General features: G+C 62.6%; 1 protein-coding gene across 4 annotated transcripts; it reads right to left on the bottom strand.

Moving 5' to 3' along the window:
• Positions 1-693: 693 nt before the first annotated feature.
• LOC131569035 (transducin-like enhancer protein 1) lies at positions 694-14,869 on the bottom strand. 4 transcript variants are annotated; one of them, XM_058821232.1, is made up of 21 exons: positions 14,723-14,869; positions 14,318-14,438; positions 13,486-13,634; positions 12,761-12,824; positions 12,195-12,239; positions 7,043-7,105; positions 6,863-6,937; positions 6,219-6,414; positions 5,680-5,702; positions 5,416-5,523; positions 5,242-5,286; positions 4,821-4,976; positions 4,384-4,507; positions 4,122-4,297; positions 3,972-4,048; positions 2,731-2,980; positions 2,283-2,530; positions 1,908-2,055; positions 1,675-1,825; positions 1,316-1,392; positions 694-1,158 (listed from the first exon to the last, which is right to left on the bottom strand). In XM_058821232.1, exons 2-21 carry the CDS (start codon positions 14,339-14,341, stop codon positions 1,051-1,053), a joined length of 2,307 nt encoding a protein of 768 aa, XP_058677215.1. In that variant the 5' UTR covers positions 14,342-14,438; positions 14,723-14,869; the 3' UTR covers positions 694-1,050. The 4 variants fall into 4 exon arrangements, 3 of the variants coding, with proteins under 3 accessions (XP_058677215.1, XP_058677214.1, XP_058677216.1); XM_058821231.1 differs by having other exon boundaries at positions 4,122-4,300; XM_058821233.1 differs by lacking the exon at positions 4,122-4,297 and having other exon boundaries at positions 4,358-4,507.
• Between the last annotated feature and the right edge of the window lie 4,633 nt (positions 14,870-19,502).

The raw sequence follows: 19,502 nt of genomic DNA on the forward strand, positions 1-19,502 counted from the left end.
CTGTGCCAAGGGCTGGGCTCTGACGGGTGTCCTGGGGGGCTGATTTTGGCCAGGAACAGAGGAGAGGACACTCCCAGCATGGCAGAGGTGCGGCTGCTGGCCTGCAGCGCTCTGTGGTGCCTGTGGTGAGCTGTGGCTGGGGCAGGAGCCCAGAGCAGCTGCCACACCGCAGCCCTTGGCAGCCCCGGGCTCCTGGGAGCAGCCCGGCTCGCCCACGGCAGTGCTGGCAGGCGGCCAGACCGATAAGGCAGGCGCTGAGTGCTCACATCTCATTTCCTTCACAAACCACTTCCTCCAGGGCTGGCCTCGCCTCTCCCCCGCACCCACAGAGCCCCAGGCTGTTCTACTGGGGCACGGCAGAGCCAGCACCACGCTGTGCCCACACTGCTGCTCCAGCAGGGCCGGGGATGGGCTCTGCCCGCTGAGGAGCCCCCTCAGCACAGCAAAGGATCAGCAAGTTGTGACCAAAAGGGACAAAGTTCCTGCTGTGGTGTCACCCCTTCCCACCTGGCTCCATCCCACCCACGCAGAGCATCGAGGGTACTGCCCAGGACAAGGCACAGCTGCCTTTTTTTTTTTTTTTTTTTTTCTTTTTTTTTTTTTTTTTTTTGTTTTTATTATTAAATACACCCTGGGAGGCACAGAGGGAAGGAAACCCAGAGCCCATCCACCCTGGCAAGCCCAGAGCCTTAAACAAATAAAAACCCCACAACAAAAAGTTTAAAAACCAAAAATAAAAAAAAAAGCACCCAAACAAAACTCCCTAACAATGCCAGACCTCCCCCCCTCATCTCCAACTCCCACAGTCTAGATTTAGAAAGAAACCCACAAAGAACAAAACAAGGAGAAAGTCCCCAGGAAATCCACCCCGAGCAGCAGCCTGCACCATGCCTGGCCACGGTGCCAGGGCCACCTCCACCCCTCTCTCCTCCAGCTGGGATGCCACAGCCATGGCTGCACGTTCTTTGGGAAGTCAGCAGCAGGGCAGGTAGAGTCCACCTGTCCATCCCCATGGACAGCTGCCTGTCCTGCAGTTGGCACCTCTGGGGCTCAGTAAATGATCTCATAAACTGTGGCTTTCTTGTCCCCTGAGCCCGTCACGATGAACTGGTCGTCCGTGGAGATGTCACAGCTGAGGACTGAGGAGGTTTCCTTGGACTGCAGAGAACAGGGGGAAGCACAAACAGCAGCCTCAGAGCAAGGTCCCAACCCTCCCATTCCTTGGGGAGGCTGCAGGGGTGGGTTTATGGGGCTGGCACATAATTAGAGCTGGGTTGTGCTGGGCAGCCTGAGCCCAGGAGCCCCCAGCCCTCACCTGGAAGATGCTGGCGCCGTAGGGCGTCCTCCAGGCGTTGAGCAGGTTGTCCTTGCCCGTGCTCACAAACCACTTCCCTGTGCAGGGACAAAACAGCCTCGTGTCACCTCACCAGAGCCAGCAGCAGATCCAACAAACAGAGAGGCAGCCAAGGAAACACACAGAGGAGTTTGGCTCTGGCTGCCATCACTGTTCCAAAAGGGATGGATGGACACCCCTTCTCTGACCATCACCACCAGGACAGGGCTGGCTACCACTGGCTTGTCCCCAGTGCAACGAGCCCTGTGAGACACAGACAGAAGTAGAGGTGGCATCTATGAAGCTGCAGAGCAAGGGGGAGCCAGGAGAGGTTTGCCTACCACAGGAGGCGAATTTGAGAGAGAGGACACAGCTCTCGTGGAGGTGCAGCTGGTACTTGTCGGGTTTGGTGACGTGCAGGATCTCCACGTTGCTGCTCTCCATGCCCACGGCCAGCCACTCTCCCATGGGGCAGTAGCCCAGGGAGAAGATCTGAGGGGACACACAGGCTCACAGGGTGGCCCAGCAGCAGGTGCCAGCTGGCCCAGGGTGCTCCAGATGGCTCCAGCCCTACCTGGGAGCTGAAGTCGTGCTGCTGCAGCTGCCGGCCCTCCCGCAGGTCCCAGCAGCGCACGGTGTTGTCCAGACCCCCTGTCCACAGCTTGGTGCCATCGTTGGAGATGTCAATGCAGCTGGCACCGTCTGTGTGGCCTTGAAACTGCCTGGGAAAGAGGGGGATGGAGAGGGAGAGGGCACAGCTGGCAGGGCAGGCAGCACCTGCAGCACGGAGCGAGGGCAGGGCAGCAGTGAGGAGTGCAAGGACAGGCACTGTGCCACGGCCAGGCTCACACACAGGGACAGGCAGGGACATGCTGCAGGGAAAAATGAGGGGATCCTGGGCCGAGGAGTCCCCAGCAGTGCTGCCCTGCAGCCCCTGGCCCAAACTCACCTGACCAGGGTCTGGTTCTGCAGGTCCCACACCACGATGTTGCCGTCGCTGCAGCAGGAGAAGCAGACTTTGGCGTCAGGGCTGATGGCCAGGGCGTAGCAGGCGGGGGCAGAGGAGGTGAGCTCAGCCTTGATGCGGGGCGTGGGGGCTGCCAGGTCCCAGATGGACAGGGTGCTGGCCTCCCCCCCCACGATCAGGCTGCGCCCGTCGGGGAGCAGCTTGCAGGAGCGGATGTAGTTGTCACGGTTCTGCACGGGGGGCACAGGCAGCAGGGCAAGGCAAGGAGCACATGGTGAGCACGCGGGGCCTGGCAGGAGACACTTCTCCTTCTCCCCCTGCAGCTGGGAAAGGCCCCTCTGTCCCCTGCACTGCAGCAGGGGCACATTCCCCTTGCCAGCCCCAGCCCAAAGGCATTGCTGCTCATCCTCCTCCTCCTCCTCCTCCTCACCAGGCAGTCCAGCTGAGCCACGGCCGTCTTGGTGCCCGGCTGCCCCACGTCCCAGACCTTGACGCAGCCCTTGCCCCCGGTGTAGACGTGTCTGGTGGAGTTGCTGATGGTGACAGCACAGACCACCTCGCCGTGGCTCAGCGTGTGCAGCTGCCGCGCGTGCCGGGGGATGCCGGAGCCCAGCAGGGCGTCGGGGGGGAAAGGCACCGGCTGCATCTGCCCGTCTGCACTGACGTGGAAGGAGTAGGCACTGCAAGGGAGCACAGCAGTGAGGAACGCAGCAGGATCCTGCGTGGGCAGGTGCCATGCAGGTCTAACACAGGCAGCATGGTCTGGAGGCAGAGGGCATGGAAGGAGAAGGCACTGGAAGGGAGCAGAGCAGTGAGAAACAGATTAGTGAGGAACAGAGCAGTGAGAAATAAAACAGGATCGTGCATGGGCAGGTGCCACACAGGTCTAACACAGCCAGGATGGTCTGGACGCAGAGGGCATGGAAGGAGAAGGTACTGGACGGGAGCAGAGCAGTGAGAAGGAGTAGGGAAGAAGAGCAAAGGGAAGCAGAGCAGAATCCTGTGTAGACAGGGGCTGGTGCCATGTGGTTCCAACAGGCACCATGGGCACGTGGCACAAACAGCAGCATGTTTTGGAGTTAGAGGTCATGGAAGGAGAAGGCATTGGAAGGGAGCAGAGCAATGAGAAGCAGAGCAGTGAGAAGCAGAGCAACAAGAACCAGAGCAGATTCCTCCATGGGCAGGTGCCATGCAGGTCAACCAGAGGTCTGGAGGCAGAGGGCATGGAAGGAAAAGGCACTGGAAGGGAGCAGAGCACTGAGAAGCAGAGCAGAATCCTGCATGGACAGGGGCTGGTGCCACGCAGGTCCAACAGGCACCACGGGCACATGGCACCAACAAACCGCACGGTTTGGAGTCAGGACATGGAAGGAGAAAGCACTGGAAGGGAGCAGAGCAGTGAGAAGCAGAGCAGTGAGGAGCAGAGCAGGATCCTGCATGGACAGGGCCTGGTGCCACACAGGTCCAACACAGGCAGCACAGTTTGGAGTCAGAGTCATGAGCAGAACACACCCAGCGATGCCAGCTGGGCACACAACAACCACAGCCCAGCTTTCCCCCAGGCTCTGTTCCCTGCTGCCCCTAGCTTGTCCACAGAGCCCAAATTCACCCCCAGAAGCCTCCACATCCCCTCCTCCCCCAGCCCATCCCCTCCATCCCATCCCCACTTACGGCTTGCCCGAGCTCCCCACTTGCATTCCGGCCACCAGCCCCGGGACGCGCATGTGGGGGTGCGGGTCGTAGCCCACCTGCAGGGGACAGTGGGGTGAGGGTGGCTGTCACTCTGTGACCCCACAGCCCCTCGGGGACGGGGTCACTCACCAGGGGTGAGCGCCCGTAGCCCCCGGCGGCCGCGGCGCCGTTGAGCTGCGGGGACATGAGGTGCAGGCTGGCGTAGGCGCCGCTCCCGGCCACGTCCCCGTTGACAGCAGGGTGGGCCAAGCCAAAGGCAGCAGAGTAGGGGCTCTGCACTCCCAGAGGATTCCTCAGGCCCAGGGCTGCTGGGGGAGAGGCAAAGTGAAGGGATGGGGTCCTGCAGACAGAGCTTGGACACCCACCCAGGCCTCAGTGGGGCCAAGCTCACCCAGAGGATCCACGGGGACTTTGGCAGCCGTGGGGCGAAACTGGGCACTGCTGGAGCCTGGCAGGGTGTCACCCTGAGAGGTTGGCGTGCTGGACTTCAGGCTGGGGGTTCCTGCCTTCTCCACCTGCCAGGAACAGAATGGGGAGGTGGCAACTGCACCACGTCCCTGCCAGGGAGTCCCTCTCAATGACAGCCAAGCCCAGGCAATGCTGAAGGGTCTGTGGGATCTTCCTCCCCCTCCAGCACTTTGCCACATGGGTTTGGAGGCAGGGGGACCCATGGGTTTGGTGGTGGGGGGATCCATGGGTTTGGAGGTGGGGGGACCCATGGGTTTGGTGGTGGGGGGGACCCATGGGTTTGGAGGTGGGGGACCCGTGGCCACTCTGTGACTGAGCCCAGCAAGGACACAAGCACAGCCCCAAGTGGGTCACACATACCGTGGGTGCATCCTTGCTCCGAGATGGGGACGTGCTGCTGGAGGAGGCCATGGAGGTGGGGCTGAGGGGCACGGCCTCCTTCCTGCCCAGCGGGGCCTTCTCCACCCCGTTCTCCCGGGACGAGTAGGAGTGGACGCTGTGCGGGGAGGAGGGGTCCTGGGGAGGGAGGGAAATCAGCAGGGAGCAGAGCAGGCTGGAGAGCAGGGATGTACCAGATTATTGTGGCTCAAGCAAGGGCCAGGCTGCCAGCCTGGATCCTGGGGCTCACTGCTGCCATTGGCACCTCCCTGTGATGCCACCTCTGCCTGGAGCAGCTTGTAAGTGCCACCCTCGGGGATGGACAGCCCAAACTGACCCCAGACCCCTCCCAGTGCCCCAGCACACTGACCACAGACCCCTCCCAGTGTCCCAGCACACTCACCTCATCCACCACCAGGTTGTCCTCACTTTTGTCAGCATCGCTGCCCTGAAATGCAGAGAGCACAGCTGGAGCCAGAGTAGCTGCAGCCACCCCACTCCTGCCTGCCAGGCAGCTCCATTCCTCACCCCACAGGGCAGGACGGGGTCACCCCAAGCCCCCCAGCCCTGGGCTCACATAATCTGTAACAAAATCCTTCTCCTCCACTTTCCTCTTCTTGCTGCTGCTGCTCAGGTACTCGGCGATGGCTCGCGCGCGCTCCCCGTTCGACAGCGCCAGGGAGCTCTGGGTGAGGACAGTGCCAGTGGCTGGGATGCTCTGCCCAGCTCCTGGCACTGGCAGGGCTGCCTCCAGGAGCATGGAGTGCCCCAGCCCAGCCCTGTGTCCTGGGCACAGCTGGTGCCACCACAGAATGGTGCAAGAGAAGAGAAATGCACTTACGGGGCCGGGGTCTCGGTCTGACGCTGTGGCAACGCAGAGGAGCAGCAGGAGGAGGAGGAGGAGGGAAAGGAGAACACTGTGTCACCACCAAGAGCCCCCCAGGAATGCCACCCACTTCACCCATGGCTGCTGGGGTGTTCAGAGCAGGGCCAGACCAGCACAACAGCAGCAGGGTGGTCCCAGACCCTTCCCCACCAGCCCACCTCACCCCCTCCCACGAGGGTGCTGCTCACTGGAGGATGTTCCCATCCAAGCCCCCTGCCCCTCCAGCCCAGCTGGCAGCCCTGAGGCATGGCCAGGTACCCCCAGCCCAGGGAAGTGCCCAGGGAAGAAGGGCACAGGGAGCAGAGGGAGCCCCAAGTCAGCACCATCTGTTCCCAGGTTCACTCAGATCCCCTCAGCCACCCCAAACTCTGGCTCCCTGCCATGGTATCCATGTCCACACCAGGTGCCAACATTCAAATCTCAGCATTAATTGGTTTGACCACCAAACTCCCAAAAAACTCACTTTTCAAACCAGGACACTGCCCCACACTCACCCCTGGGCTCTGTGTCATGGACTCCTCTGTCATCCTTGGCGAGGAGCTGGGCCTGGGCCCCCAGTGCCCCCGAGAGTGCCAGCAGCCCCGAGGCACTGCTGATGCCAGCCAGGCCAGCAGGCTGCATCCCAGAGGGGTGTGGGGTCAGCGGGATGGGGGGAGCGTGGTGGGAGAGGTGCTGGGTCTGCAGCTGGTGCTGGGGAGGAGAGGGGAGGGCAGAGTCAAAGGGCTGTGCCAGGACAGCTGCTGGGCAAGTGAGGGGCAGGAGGCAGCCCTGGCACAGTCAGTAATGGGGTCTGCGTTTGGGGGAGCAGGGCATGCACTCAGGGTGTCCCCAATAATGTCCTGGGGGCCACCCCATCCATCCCACCCTGGGCTGGATGTGGGACCTGCTGCAGTCTCCAGGGAATATTGAGTGGGGATGGTGGTGCCCCCCTCCACCCAGGGTGTCAGGACACAGTGACACACCCAAGCCACCACCCCCACCCCAAATTTGCACCCCAAATCCTGCTGGCACCCCCAAACCAGCGTGGTTTGCCTCTCTCCTCCTCTCATTCAGCTGCACCAGGGGCAGGGATGGCAGGAGCCTGGGAGGTGCCAGCATGCCAGGGTGGCCCTGGAAGGCGGGCAGAGGGTTCACGTACCCCGATGGCCGCGTTCAGGTCGGTCATAGTCACCTGCTTCGCTCGCTCCACAGCCTGGACCACCTGCTGCTGGTGCTGTGGGGACAGAACAGGGGCTGGGGCAGCCTGGGACAGCCTGGTCCCTTCCCCTGGGCCCCACAGGAGCTCTGCACACCTGGCTGGGCCCCAGGGCTCACCCACCTCCTGAGACAGGAACGGGATGAGCTGGGCGCAGATCACGTTGAGCCGCTTGGCGATCTCCGTCTGCCAGGGGAGCAGAGAGACACAGAGAGCCCATCAGGGCCACCCTGAGGGACCCCCGTGCTGCCAGCAGAGCCCCCTCATTATGGGGGTGAGGGCAACCTCAGGGTGCTGACACCCAGCCCAAGGGCTGCTCCATTGCCCTAGAGACAGAAGTGAGCCCTGGATGTCCCTGCCAGGACCTTGGGCACACACAGGGACAGAAGTGAGCCCTGGATTTCCCTGTGAGGACCTTGGGCACACACAGGGACAGAAGTGAGCCCTGGATTTCCCTGTGAGGACCTTGGGCACACCTCAGAGACAGAACTGAGTGACAATTCCTGTTCACAACAACACCTCCTTCAAACCCAGCACACTCCATCCCCACCCTGAGAGCTCTGGGGTGGCTCCAGCTCCTCCCTGGCAGGGACACAAAGCCCCCCAGGCCCATGGCACCGAGGCCAGCCCTGAGCAAGCCCTCAGCCCAGCAGCCCCGGCCCCAGCAGGCTCCCCCTGCCCTCCTGTGGCACCACACCCGCCCCTTGCCGCCCTCCCAGCCCGGAGGAAGCCCTGCAGAGCTGCTCTCCTTCCTTCCAGCTGCTGTTTTCCTGCAGCACTCGAGTGCCACTGGCAATCAAGAGCTCAGAGCGTGGGGAGGGAGAGCAGAGTTGTGCTGTGCTGTGCCATGTTCCTGTGGCATCCCTCTGCCAGCTTCTAGGGGCACCATGGCACCCCCCTGCCATCTTCCAGAGCCCCATCTTCCCATGGCATCCCCTGCCAGAGACAGAACTGACCCCTGCATTTCCCTGCCAGGACCTCGGGCACACCTCAGGGACAGAACTGAGCCCTGGATTTCCCTGCCAGGACCTTGGGCACATCTCCTATGCCCCAGGGACAGAACTGACCCTAGATTTCCCTGCCAGGACTTTGGGCACACCTCAGGGACAGAACTGACCCCTGGATTTCCCTGTGAGCACATCTCCCACACCCTAGAGACAGAACTGACCCTGGATTTCCCTGCCAGGACTTTGGGCACACCTCAGGGACAGAACTGACCCCTGGATTTCCCTGTGAGCACATCTCCCACACCCTAGAGACAGAACTGACCCCTGGATTTCCCTGCCAGGACTTTGGGCACATCTGCCATGCCCAGGTGAGTGCCAGGGTGAGGGGGCACGGCCGGGGTGGGCACACCCACCCAGGGTCACTCCCTGCTGCCCTCCAGAGCAGCTGCTCTGCTCCCGCCAGCCCCAAAGCACAGAAACAAATCTGGCACCTGCCCTCACTTCCCCTTCTGAGGAGGGGAGGGAAAAAAGGAGAAAGAAAAGAAAGGAAGAGGAGGAGGAGGAGGGGGGAGCGAGGAGATTTGGCAGCCGGCAGTTCTGGGAAGGATTTAGCTGTCTCCCGGGGCCGGCAGTGATGGATTCTCTTCCCTAATGCACTGATGGGCAGCAGCTCCTTGGGGAGAGCTGCCTCCAATTCACTCGCACTCGTTAATGTGCAATTTACTGGCACTTTAACGCTCTCAGCATGAAAAACGATCGCGCTGTTTGCAGCCCCCCCCCAGCCACCAGCACCGGCGTCGCCTCCCCTCCGGCTCTCGGTGAGCGAGTCCAAGGCCAGGCACATTCGGGGAGGTGCTTTTAGAGAGAGATACAGGCCCCTTTCCACGCCAAAAACAAAGCAACAATAATAAAAAAATATAAATTAACGTCTCCTGCTCCTTCTTGTTTTGATCCTCTCCTGCCAAGGCTGGGGCTGCTTGCAGAGCTGCAGCAGCACTGCCAGACCCCAGCCCCATTTCCCCCAGAGAAAACCCCAAATCCTGGCTTTGGTGATGAGCACCTGGGGACATGGGGCACAGCAAGGACAGCCAGTCCCAAGCCCCATTTCCCCCCCAAAAAATCCAGAGAAAACCCCACATCTTGGTCCTTGGTGATGAGCACCTGGGGACACTGAGCATAGCAAGGTCAGAGGCACAGCACAGCCAGCCCCCAGCCCCATTTCCCCCCAAAAAACCCCACACCTCAGCCCCATTTCCACCCAAACAAAACCAGAGAAAACCCCAAACCTTGGCTCTCGGTGATGAGCCCCTGGGGAGCCCCTGGGGACACAGGGCACAACAAGGACAAAGCCAGCCCCCAGCCCCATTTCTCCCTAAAAGAACCCAGACCAAATCCCCAAACCTCAGCCCCATTTCACCCCCAAAAAACCCATAACAAAACCCCACACCAAAGCCCCATTTCCCAATGGAGCCTCAGCCCCATTTCCCCCCAGACAAACCCAGAACAAAACCCCACATCTTGGCCCTGGGTGATGAGCACCTGTGGACATGGGACACAGCAAGGACAGCCAGTCCCAAGACCCATTTCCCCCCCAAAAAATCCAGAGAAAACCCCACATCTTGGCCCTTGGTGATGAGCACCTGGGGACAGGGTACACAGCAAGGACAGAGGTACAGCAGAGCCAGCCCCCAGCCCCATTTTCCCCCCAAAAAACCCCACACCAAAGCCCCATTTCCCTCCATACAAACCCAGAGCAAACCCCACACCTCAGCCCCATTTCCACCCAAACAAAACCCAGAGCAAACCCCCACATTTGGCCCTTGGTGCTGAGCAGCTGGGGACAGGGGGCACAGCAAGGACAGAGGCACAGCACAGCCAGCCCCCAGCCCCATTTCCCCCCAAAAGAACCCAGACCAAATCCCCAAACCTCAGCCCCATTTCACCCCCAAAAAACCCATAACAAAACCCCACACCAAAGCCCCATTTCCCAATGGAGCCTCAGCCCCATTTCCCCCCAAACAAACCCAGAACAAAACCCCACATCTTGGCCCTGGGTGATGAGCACCTGTGGACATGGGACACAGCAAGGACAGCCAGTCCCAAGACCAATTTCCCCCCCAAAAAATCCAGAGAAAACCCCACATCTTGGCCCTTGGTGATGAGCACCTGGGGACACTGAGCATAGAGGCAGAGCACAGCATGGCCCCCAGACCAAAACCCCACACCTCAGCCCCATTTCCCCCAGAGCAAAACCCCACATCTTGGCCCTGGGTGATGAGCACCTGGGGACAGGGTACACAGCAAGGACAGAGGTACAGCAGAGCCAGTCCCCAGTCCCATTTCCCCCCCAAAAAACCCCACACCAAAGCCCCATTTCCCAATGGAGCCTCAGCCCCATTTCCCCCCAAACAAACCCAGAACAAAACCCCACATCTTGGCCCTGGGTGATGAGCACCTGTGGACATGGGACACAGCAAGGTCAGAGGCACAGCACAGCCAGCCCCCAACCCCATTTCCCCCCAGAAAAACCCCACACCTCAGCCCCATTTCCCAATGAGGTTTCAGCCCCATTTCCCCCAGAACAAAGCAGAGCAAAACCCCACACTTGGCTCTTGCTGATGAGCACCTGGGGACACTGAGCATAGCAAGGACAGAGGCCAAACCACAGCATGGCCTCAGCCCATGGCCATGGGGGCTCTGGGGCAGGCAGGACCCGCCTGTGCCCGTGAGCAGGGCAGGATTTGGGGCATGGGGAGGAGGGACAGAGCCGATCCCCCCCAGGGCAGCGCTGAGCCCGTTCTGCTCTCACACAATGGCCGCTGGCTGTCAGAGCAGACTCAGGGCCCTTGTTAAAAGTGCCGACAGCTCCCTGGCCGGCGGCCAGCGGCACCTGGGGCTGGCAGCAAACACAGCCCGAGAGCGCGGGGAGGGAACAGCAGCCAGAGGAGAGCAGCTCGCAGCTCTGCAGGGCTGGGCAGACCCTGGGCAGGCTGCCCCAAGACCCACGATGGAAACACCACGGAGCCAGCACAGGGCTGAGAGGTGGGGGTTGAACCCAGACCCCCTTATCAGCCTCCATAGGAGACCAAAGCTGAAGGGTCTCAGGGAGAGAAATGACCCCAGAACTGTCCCAGGGACAGAACCGAATACAGAGAGACAGAACCGACCCCAGAACTGTCCCAGAGACAGAAATGACCCCAGAACTGTCCCAGAGACTCCCAGAACTGTCCCAGGGACAGAAATGACCCCAGAACTGTCCCAGGGACCCCCAGAACTGTCCCAGGGACAGAAATTACCCCAGAACTGTCCCAGAGACAGAACCAACCCCAGAACTGTCCCAGAGACCCCCAGAACTGTCCCAGGGACAGAACCGACCCCAGAACTGCCCTCACAAAAGCAGCACCAGCAGGGATGCCAGGGCAAGGAGGGCATCCCAGAGGGGCAGGACACCCTCCCAGCGGGCACAGAGCTGGCAGGGGTGGCTGACATCCCGCCCTGGCATGGGGACAGGGCCAGCTCTGCCCTCCCGTGCAACAGTTGGCGTCGGCGGGCGCGGGGCGGGCAGGAAGGCGGTGGCGCCTCCTCGCCAGGCTCCTCCGCAGCCTCTTTAAAAATAGATGAGGAGAAACCTTCTGTCTCAGAGCAGCTGGTGTGACCCGGAGCTCGGCTCAGGGGAGGAAGGGAGGGAGGGAGGGAGCTGAGGAAGGGAGGGAGGGGAAGCAGCGAGGGAGGATGCACAGCGTTGAGCCCCTGGAGAGCCCACCCTGCACCCAGCCCCAAAACAAACCCTCCTTTCTCCTCAGAATGCTCCTCAGTCCTGGCCCCTGGGCCAGTGGGCAGCAGACACTTGGAAAGGTGTTAATGCAGAGCCCCTCAGCCCCTCAGTTCTGACCCTGCAGTCTCCCTTGTCCTGAGGAATAAACCAATATCTCCTTCACAACACTCACAATCGGTGTGAGCAGCCATGCAAACACAAATCCTCCACCACCCCTCCCTGCCTGACACAACAACAGCACCACACTCCAGGCAGGGCACCCTGAGCCCAAAACCAGAGCACAGAGCTGTGTGGGGACCTAAGGAGGCACCACAGCCCAGGCAAGGCCACTCTGAGCCCAAAACCAGAGCACAGAGCTGTGTGGGGACCTACAGAAGCAGCCAAGGCCACGGCACAGGGATGAGGACACATCCCCCACAAACACTGAGCTCCCTGGGCTGCAGCAGGGAGCAGCTTCACTGTGGGGACAGCCCTGAAGAGCCCAGGTGGCAAAATGGGGCTGGGGAGCTGGGAAAAAGGAGGTGGAGAGAGCTCCAAACCCAGGCACACTCACCTGTTTGTGCATCTCGATGTTCAGGCCATAGGACATCTCGTAGTACTGTGAGGGAGAGAAACCAACACCAGCTCAGCTCTGGAGACCAGGGGAGCTCCCAAAGCAGAAAATCCTCTGTTCTGCTGGCACAGCAGCTCAGCCTGGCCACAAACAGGTGTGGTGTGGCCAGGCCATGGGGACAGCAGGGTCCCTAGATCCTTTCCCAGGAGCAGAGGGGTCTGTGGCACAGCAGAGGTGGCCCTTACACAGCAGAGGGGTCTGTGGCACAGCACAGGTGGCTCTGGCACTCAGCTGCACCCACAGGATGGACACAGCCCCCCAGGACACCTCCAGAAATTGGGACAACCCACCCAGGAGCAGATTTGCCACCACAAGCTGAGGCAGAACTGCTCCAACACCACGGATCTTTTTGGGGGAAAACCAGACAGGAACAGCCACAAAACCAAATCTCAGGGCCTGGCCACACAACCCAAAAGCAAAGGGAAGGCAAAGCATCCCTGCACGCCCTTTGATGGTTCAGAGGAGATCCCACACCACCCTTCTCCTTTCAGGTGGAGCTCACTAACCATGACATAATGACGCTGGATTTCTGTTTTTTCTGTTGCCAGCTTTTCACATTCTAACTTCAAGCTGTGAAAATAAAGAGGAGAGAGAGGGGGAGAAGGAGCAAATCCCCCCTTGGTCCTCCCAAGTGAGAGGATGGACAGAGCGGGAGCCCTCTCAGTGTTTCAGCCTCCTCTCAGCTCCAATCCCAAATCCCAGCACAAGGCAAGATAAAACCATCTGAAAGAGGGCAGGAAGGGGCTGATGAAGAGGAGGTGGACACCAAAGGGATCTGGGCATCAGGGAGCAATTTGCACGGACTGCTCACCCCCTCCCCAGCATCTGCTTCCCAAATGGAGCGAGCTGCAAAGCTCAGCTGCATTTAAACCTGCACAGTGTGGGGAAGGGGAGGTGATCCTGGACAGCCTCAGGGATCAGAGGGAAAAGGGAAAAGGGAATGGGGAGGTGATCCTGGGCAGAGACCTCACAGATCAGAGGGACTCCAGGTCTCAGAGACGGCTCTGGCTCAGCCCAGGAGCTGGCTGCTGGAAGCCAGCACCTCCTTTTGGAGCTTTTGGCAGGCAAAGGTTGAGTTTCCCCCTCTCATTTCAAGCTACCAAGGTGATGCTTGGCACAGCCATGCTCTGGAGAGACCAGTCCACCCTGGATGGTGCTGCCCAGTGCCAGGAGGAGCCTGCTGCTGGCTGAAGTGCCCAGCTCACACAGGTGAGCCCTGGCAGCCTCTCACCTGTGGTATTGGTTCTGCAGGAACTGGAATTCCTCCTTGATGCGATCCAAGGTCTCTGGGTAAGTCAGCTTGAGGGACTGGGGGGTGCTGGGGATGGCACTGGCAGCAACAGCGGCTCCTGAGGCAGCAGAGGGTGCCTGGAGATGGGCCTGGACAGAGATGGCACCTCCAGGGTCACCTCCTGCTGCTGCCCAGCAAGGCTGGCACATCCCCAGGGCATCCCTGCACCCCAGGGCACATCCCACATGCAGGAGGGTGCACAGGGAGTTGCTGGAGAGGAAACTGCTCCCAACCAGGCACCAAGGGCTTCACCAGCACTGGTGTGACACGGAGCCAAAAGGGATTAATGACCACGGGTGGCACCGGGCATGGCACAGAGCTGGCGGCCACCACACACGGAGCTCCGTGCCTGCCCATCCCCGTCCCACCATCCATCACAGCCCGGTGAATCCCGCTACGGGCACCCCACAAACCCAGACCGGCTTGGGGAAGAGCCCCGGCACCGCTCCGAGCATCACCCGCGGTACCGAGCATGACTCCGGCGGTACCGGCACTGGCTCCGAGCATGACCCGCGGTACCGGCACTGGCTCCGAGCATGACCCGCGGTACCGGCACTGGGCTGTGGGTCAGCACCGAGCATCACCGGCGGTACCGGCACCGCTCCGAGCATCACCCGTGCTACCGGGACTGGCACCGAGCATGACCCGCGGTACCGGCACCGCTCTGAGCAGCACCCGCGGTACCGGCACCGGGCTGCGGGTCAGCACCGAGCATCACCGGGCTCGGGGGCGCAGGGCTGTGCTGGCACAGCTGAGAGGGAACGGGGCTCACCGGGGGCCTGTTCTGCGGGAACATCCTCGGCACCGGACAGGCCCGGCACCCTCCGGCCGCGCGGGCCCCGCCGCAGGCGCGGGACAGGCCCGGGACACCGCTCCCAGCTCCGGATCAGGCCCTGCAGAAGAACCGGGGGTCACCGCCCGCCCGCAGCCCCCCCCCCCCCGTTCCCGCGGGCACCGAGGGCCCCGGGGCTCCCCCCGGGCTCGGCGGAGCCGCCCAGCCCCGGCCCCCCGCGCCGCGCAGACAATGGCCCCGCGCCGCCCGCCGCAGGTACGGCCGCGGGGCGGCACCGGCCTGGCCGCACACCCAGCCCCGAGCGCGGCCGGACCGCGGCCGGCGGACACCGAGCCGAGCCGAACTGAGCCGAACCGGGACAGCACGGGACAGGACGGGACTCACCGCGCTGAGGGTCCCAGACCCGGCCCCGGCCCCAGGCGCGCACCCCTGAGGCGGGGCGGGCCGGGCCGGGCCGAGTCCAGCCGAGCAGAGCCGAACCGAGCCGAGGCGGGCCGGACAGAGCCGAGTCCAGCCGAGCTCAGCCGAGCCGGGCCGAGCCCCCGCCCCGCCCCGCCCCGCCCCGCCCGCGCGGCCGCCTCTCTGCGGAGCGCGATCAATGAACGGGCGCGAGCGCCAGCTCCACGTGGGGCCTGGCCCGTGCGGGCAGGCGCCCCCGCCGCCAGCCAATGGGAGCGCGCCCAGCCCGGCCGTCCCCACGTGGGGCGCGCCGAGCTGTCTTCCTATTGGTCAGCACAAACCCGGCCGGCGCGCGAGTGTCAATCAAGGGAGGCCGAGCGGAGAACGAGGGGGCGGAGCCGCGGTTTAACCCTTGCGGGACCGGAGGGGACCGAGAAGGGATCGGAATCGGGGTCGGGCCGCTCCCGCCGCCCCACGCGGGATCCCCGGCACTGCACGGACCCTCCAGCCCCGCACTCCGCGCGGCGGCTTTGCCCGCTAAACGGAACCGGGAGGTTGCACCGGAGCAGCAGTTCCCGCCGTCCCGGGCAGCTTTTCGGTAGTAAACACAAGAAATCTTCATGTCTCGTTCCGTGACCTCCCCCCCCCGCCGCCGCCTCTTTGTTGTTTTTTATTAATTAAGAAAATAAAGGAACCCGACGCCACCCACGCAGCCCTGCCCGGGCCGCAGGTCCCGCCCGCCTCACCGGGAATTCCCTGCACCGGGTGATGGCGGGAGCGAGCGGCAGCGTCCCTGTGCCCGGCAGAGCTCTGGGAAAGGCTCAGAGCCGGGGCAGTTCCTGGGCTCTGACAGCCCCCGGCTCCCTGCCATCACCCCGTGTTCCCTGCGATGGGCAGACACCCGGAATGGGAAAGGGACACTCGTGTCCCCGTCCCAGCGCTGTCACCTCCTCCCAGGGCTCCCCAACCCACTCTGGGTTTCCTCGTGGATTTTCTGCTGCTTTGACTCCTTTCAGGGCGATCGGTGCTTGCTCGGCTCGGTTCGGCTCTGCTCGGCTGGACTCGGCTCTGTCCGGCCCGCCTCGGCTCGGCTCGGCTCTGCTCGGCTCGACTCGGCCCGGCCCGGCCCGCCCCGCCTCAGGGGTGCGAGCCTGGGGCCGGGGCCGGGTCTGGGACCCTCAGCGCGGTGAGTCCCGTCCTGTCCCGTGCTGTCCCGTGCTGTCCCGTCCTGTCCCGTCCTGTCCCGTGCTGTCCCGTCCTGTCCCGTCCTGTCCCGTGCTGTCCCGTCCTGTCCCGTGCTGTCCCGTCCTGTCCCGTCCTGTCCCGTGCTGTCCCGTCCTGTCCCGTCCTGTCCCGTGCTGTCCCGGTTCGGGACATTCTCTGCTGCTGCTGCTGCTGCGGGTCAATCCAGGCTTACACCGAGCAGGAGATAAAACATCGGAGGAGCAGCAGCTGCGAGGAGCCTCTCCCCCTGTTTAACCTCAGTCCAGGAGGAGGCCAGCAGCGCTTTCCAGCTCCCCACAGCTCCGTCCCCTCACAGCACAGACCGTGGCCAGCAGAGCCCCTCCTCAGAGACAGGAACTCGCCTCCAGCCCCTGGAAGAGAAAAACAACAACAATCACAACCTCGGCAAACCCTCTGAGATAGAGCAGGACGGTGCAAGGGCCGCCCTGAGCCTGCCCCAAGCAGTGCTGGGTGTGATGGGCCGTGCTGGATTTTCCAGCTTCCTCCAGGTCCTGCTGCCTTTACTGAGTCAGGGACTGCCCTCAAGGAATCCCAGCTCGTTTAGCCCCATTTTGCCCAATCTGTTCCCTGGCAGCCCCAGGATTTTCTGAGAAAAGGCAGGGAGAGATTGCCCCACTCTGGATCTAATGTTGCCCCTGTTCTCACTGCCCCACACCTGCAGCCAGTGGGGTTTGTGCTCTGGGGAGAGCAGCAGCAGCAGAAGAGCAGTCTCCCAAGCCTTATTATATTTTAAAATGTAATAGCAGCACAAGATGTCTATTTTGGTAGACAGAACAGATCATTTCTGGAAGAGGCCCATAAATCTCAAGCAGAGGGGAAATAATTTGCCCAAGGTCGTGTTAAGGCAAAATATTAAAATAGAAAAAATAAATTTAAAAGAAGAAAAAAAAAAAAAGCAGTTTAGAGCAGGACTGAGGCACCATCTCTGCTCTAAACCTCTCTCCCAGCCTGGGAATCCTGTCCCCCCTGCCCTGCTGTGAAAATAAAGAGGAGAGAGAGCACTACAGCATTACAGCATGGGGCTGAGAGACACGTCAGGGCCTGGCTGAGTGGAGAGACCAAGGCAGAAGAGAGCAGGGACCCCAGCAAGGGCCCTGGCAGGATCCTGCTGATCTCTCTGCCCCAGCTTCAGCCCCCTGCAGCAGCTGGGGAGGCCTCAGGCACTCAGAATACGGGATTAGGGACAGGCTGGGCTGTACCGATGTTGGCAGGGGTGGGGACACACCATTGCAGCACTGATGAGGAAAATCCTGTCACTTCCTCACCAGCAGCTCCTCCATCCCATTGCACCATCAGCAGGGCTGTGCATCCCAGCACGGGCACAGGGGTAGGGAGAGGCTCAGCTTTGGCACAACCTGGCTCCCACCAAGGTGTGTACCCAGCTTTGGCAGGACCTGGCTCCTAGCAGGATGTGTGCCCAGCTTTGGCACTCCTGTGGCACTCAGGACATGGGATTAGGACAGGCTAGGCCATCCCCAGGAGTGGGGAAACACCATTCTAGCACTGATGAGGAAAATCCTGTCACTTCCTCACCAGCAGCTCCTCCATCCCATTGTACCATCAGCAGGGCTGTGCATCCCAGCACGGGCACAGAGGACAGGGAGAGGCTCAGATTTGGCAGGATCTGGCCCTGAGCACAGTGTGTGCCAGCTTTGGCACCACCTGGCTCCCACACAGCATGGTGTGTGCCCAGCTTTGGCACTCCCGTGGCACTCAGGATATGGGATTGGGGACAGGCTGGGCTGTCCCGATGTTGGCAGGAGTGGGGACTCACCATTCTAGCACTGATGAGGAAAATCCTGTCACTGTCCTCACCAGCAGCTCCTGCATCCCATCCCTGGCAGTGCCATCCATCCCCAGAGCTGTGCATCCAGGCATGGGCACAGGGATGGGGAGAGACTCAGATTTGGCACGACGTGGCCCTGAGCAGGGTGTGTGCCCAGCTTTGGCACCACCCGGCTCCCAGCACGGGCAGCAGCTCCCGGTGGCACCGGGGCAATCCCCGCCATCACCGGAGCCACCGGCAGCCCGGTTCGGTAGAAACACCATGATAAAAGCGCATCATTAAAGGACTCGGAGCCTCCCCTCACCCCTCGGAGCTGCCCCAGGGCCGGTGGGACGAGCCAGGCACCCGCAGGGCCGGGGCTCGGCTGCCAAGCGAGGCGTCCCTGGCAGCTCTGAGCGCCCCTGGCAAAGGGAACACAACAAAACTGCTGCTCGTAGCCTCTGGCTGCTTCCCCGGGCTCGCCTGCCAGCTCCCCGCATGCCAGCGGTGCCAACCCAAGCCCTGCCCTGCCCAGGGGCATCCCCACAGGTGACCCGGGCCAGGCACGGGCCGGGCACGGTTCTTTCTTGCTCTGGTGAGAAGGAGGCGGCATTGAGCAGCCTCCCCCGAGAGTGCTTTCCTCTCCCCTTTCCTCCTCCTGCGCAGATTTAATTTCTTCTATCGCTCCCTTCTTCCCTCAGCGAGATCAAAGGAATCCGCGGAACCGGCGCAGTTCGGCGGAAACGGCGATTAAAGGAGAGGGGGGGGAGGGAGAGGATGAGGAGGAGGAGAGGAAGAGAGGCTGGAGGAGCTGCTGGCTCCGGGCAGTGTCCCGGCAGCGCGGGCGGCACCGGGGGCTCCTCCGGTACCGGGGCACCGGGGGCTCCTTCTGCCGGGGAACCGGGGCACCGGGGGCTCCTCCCATCGGGGCACCGGGGCTCCAGGACACCGGCGGCTCCTCCAGCCGGGGCATCGGGGATTCCTTCAGCCGGGGCACCGGGGGTTTCTCCGGCAGAGGCATCGAGGGTTCCTCCACCCGGGGCACCGGGGGCTCCTCCAGCCGGAGCACCGGAGCTCCTATGGCACCGGGGGCTTCTTCTGCCGGGACCGGGGCCTCCTCCGGCACCGGAGCACCGCGGGCTCCTCCGGCCCGGCCACCGGGGGCTCCTCCGGCACCGGGGCACCGGGAGCTCCTCCAGCCGGGGCACCGGGGGCTTCTTCTACCGGGGGTACCGGGGGTTCCTCCGCCCGGGTCACCGGGGCTCCGCTCGCCGCTCCGCCGGGCTCCTGCTGCCCCCTGCCGCCCCGGCGGGACGGGACCGTGCCCGCTCCTGGCCGGTGACCGCTCCGAGACCCCAGCCCGGGTTCTTCCATCCCTGATGTCCCCATCGCTCCGAGCCCCCCAGACGCCACGGGCCAGCGCTGCCACCTCCGCATGTCCTGGTCCGGTACCCCCCACATCCCGGGGGGGAAAAGGGGCTGCCCGATCCCACCCGAGGCCGCGATGGCATCGCTGCCCCCCAGCACATCCCCGAGCCGGGGCCACCTCAGGCTCATGTGGCCGCAGCATCGCCCGTGGCCGCCGGCCAGGGCAGGGGATGTTTGGGGGATGTTTGGGGGATGAGTAACATCCTTCCTGGCAGCGCCGCTGCCCGCTCCTGGAGGCTGCTGCAGGCACAGAGCGGCTCAGCCCCTTCGCCCGCCTCTCTCAGCCGCGGGAAGGAGCCAAAAAAGCGAGGAGGAACTCGTGTGCCA

This window comes from Ammospiza caudacuta, chromosome 28 (assembly GCF_027887145.1).
Source record: "Ammospiza caudacuta isolate bAmmCau1 chromosome 28, bAmmCau1.pri, whole genome shotgun sequence".
NCBI lineage: Eukaryota > Metazoa > Chordata > Aves > Passeriformes > Passerellidae > Ammospiza > Ammospiza caudacuta.

What these genes read in the sequence shown, in the direction of transcription:
- LOC131569035 (XM_058821231.1), bottom strand. Translation starts at nt 14,341, where the DNA reads ATGTTCCCGCAGAACAGGCCCCCG. An exon ending in CCATGACACAGAGCCCAGGG is followed by an intron (nt 5,703 to 6,218) that starts GTGAGTGTGGGG and finishes GCGTTGCCACAG; the next exon opens with CGTCAGACCGAGACCCCGGC. An exon ending in AGGATTTTGTTACAGATTAT is followed by an intron (nt 5,287 to 5,415) that starts GTGAGCCCAGGG and finishes TCTGCATTTCAG; the next exon opens with GGCAGCGATGCTGACAAAAG.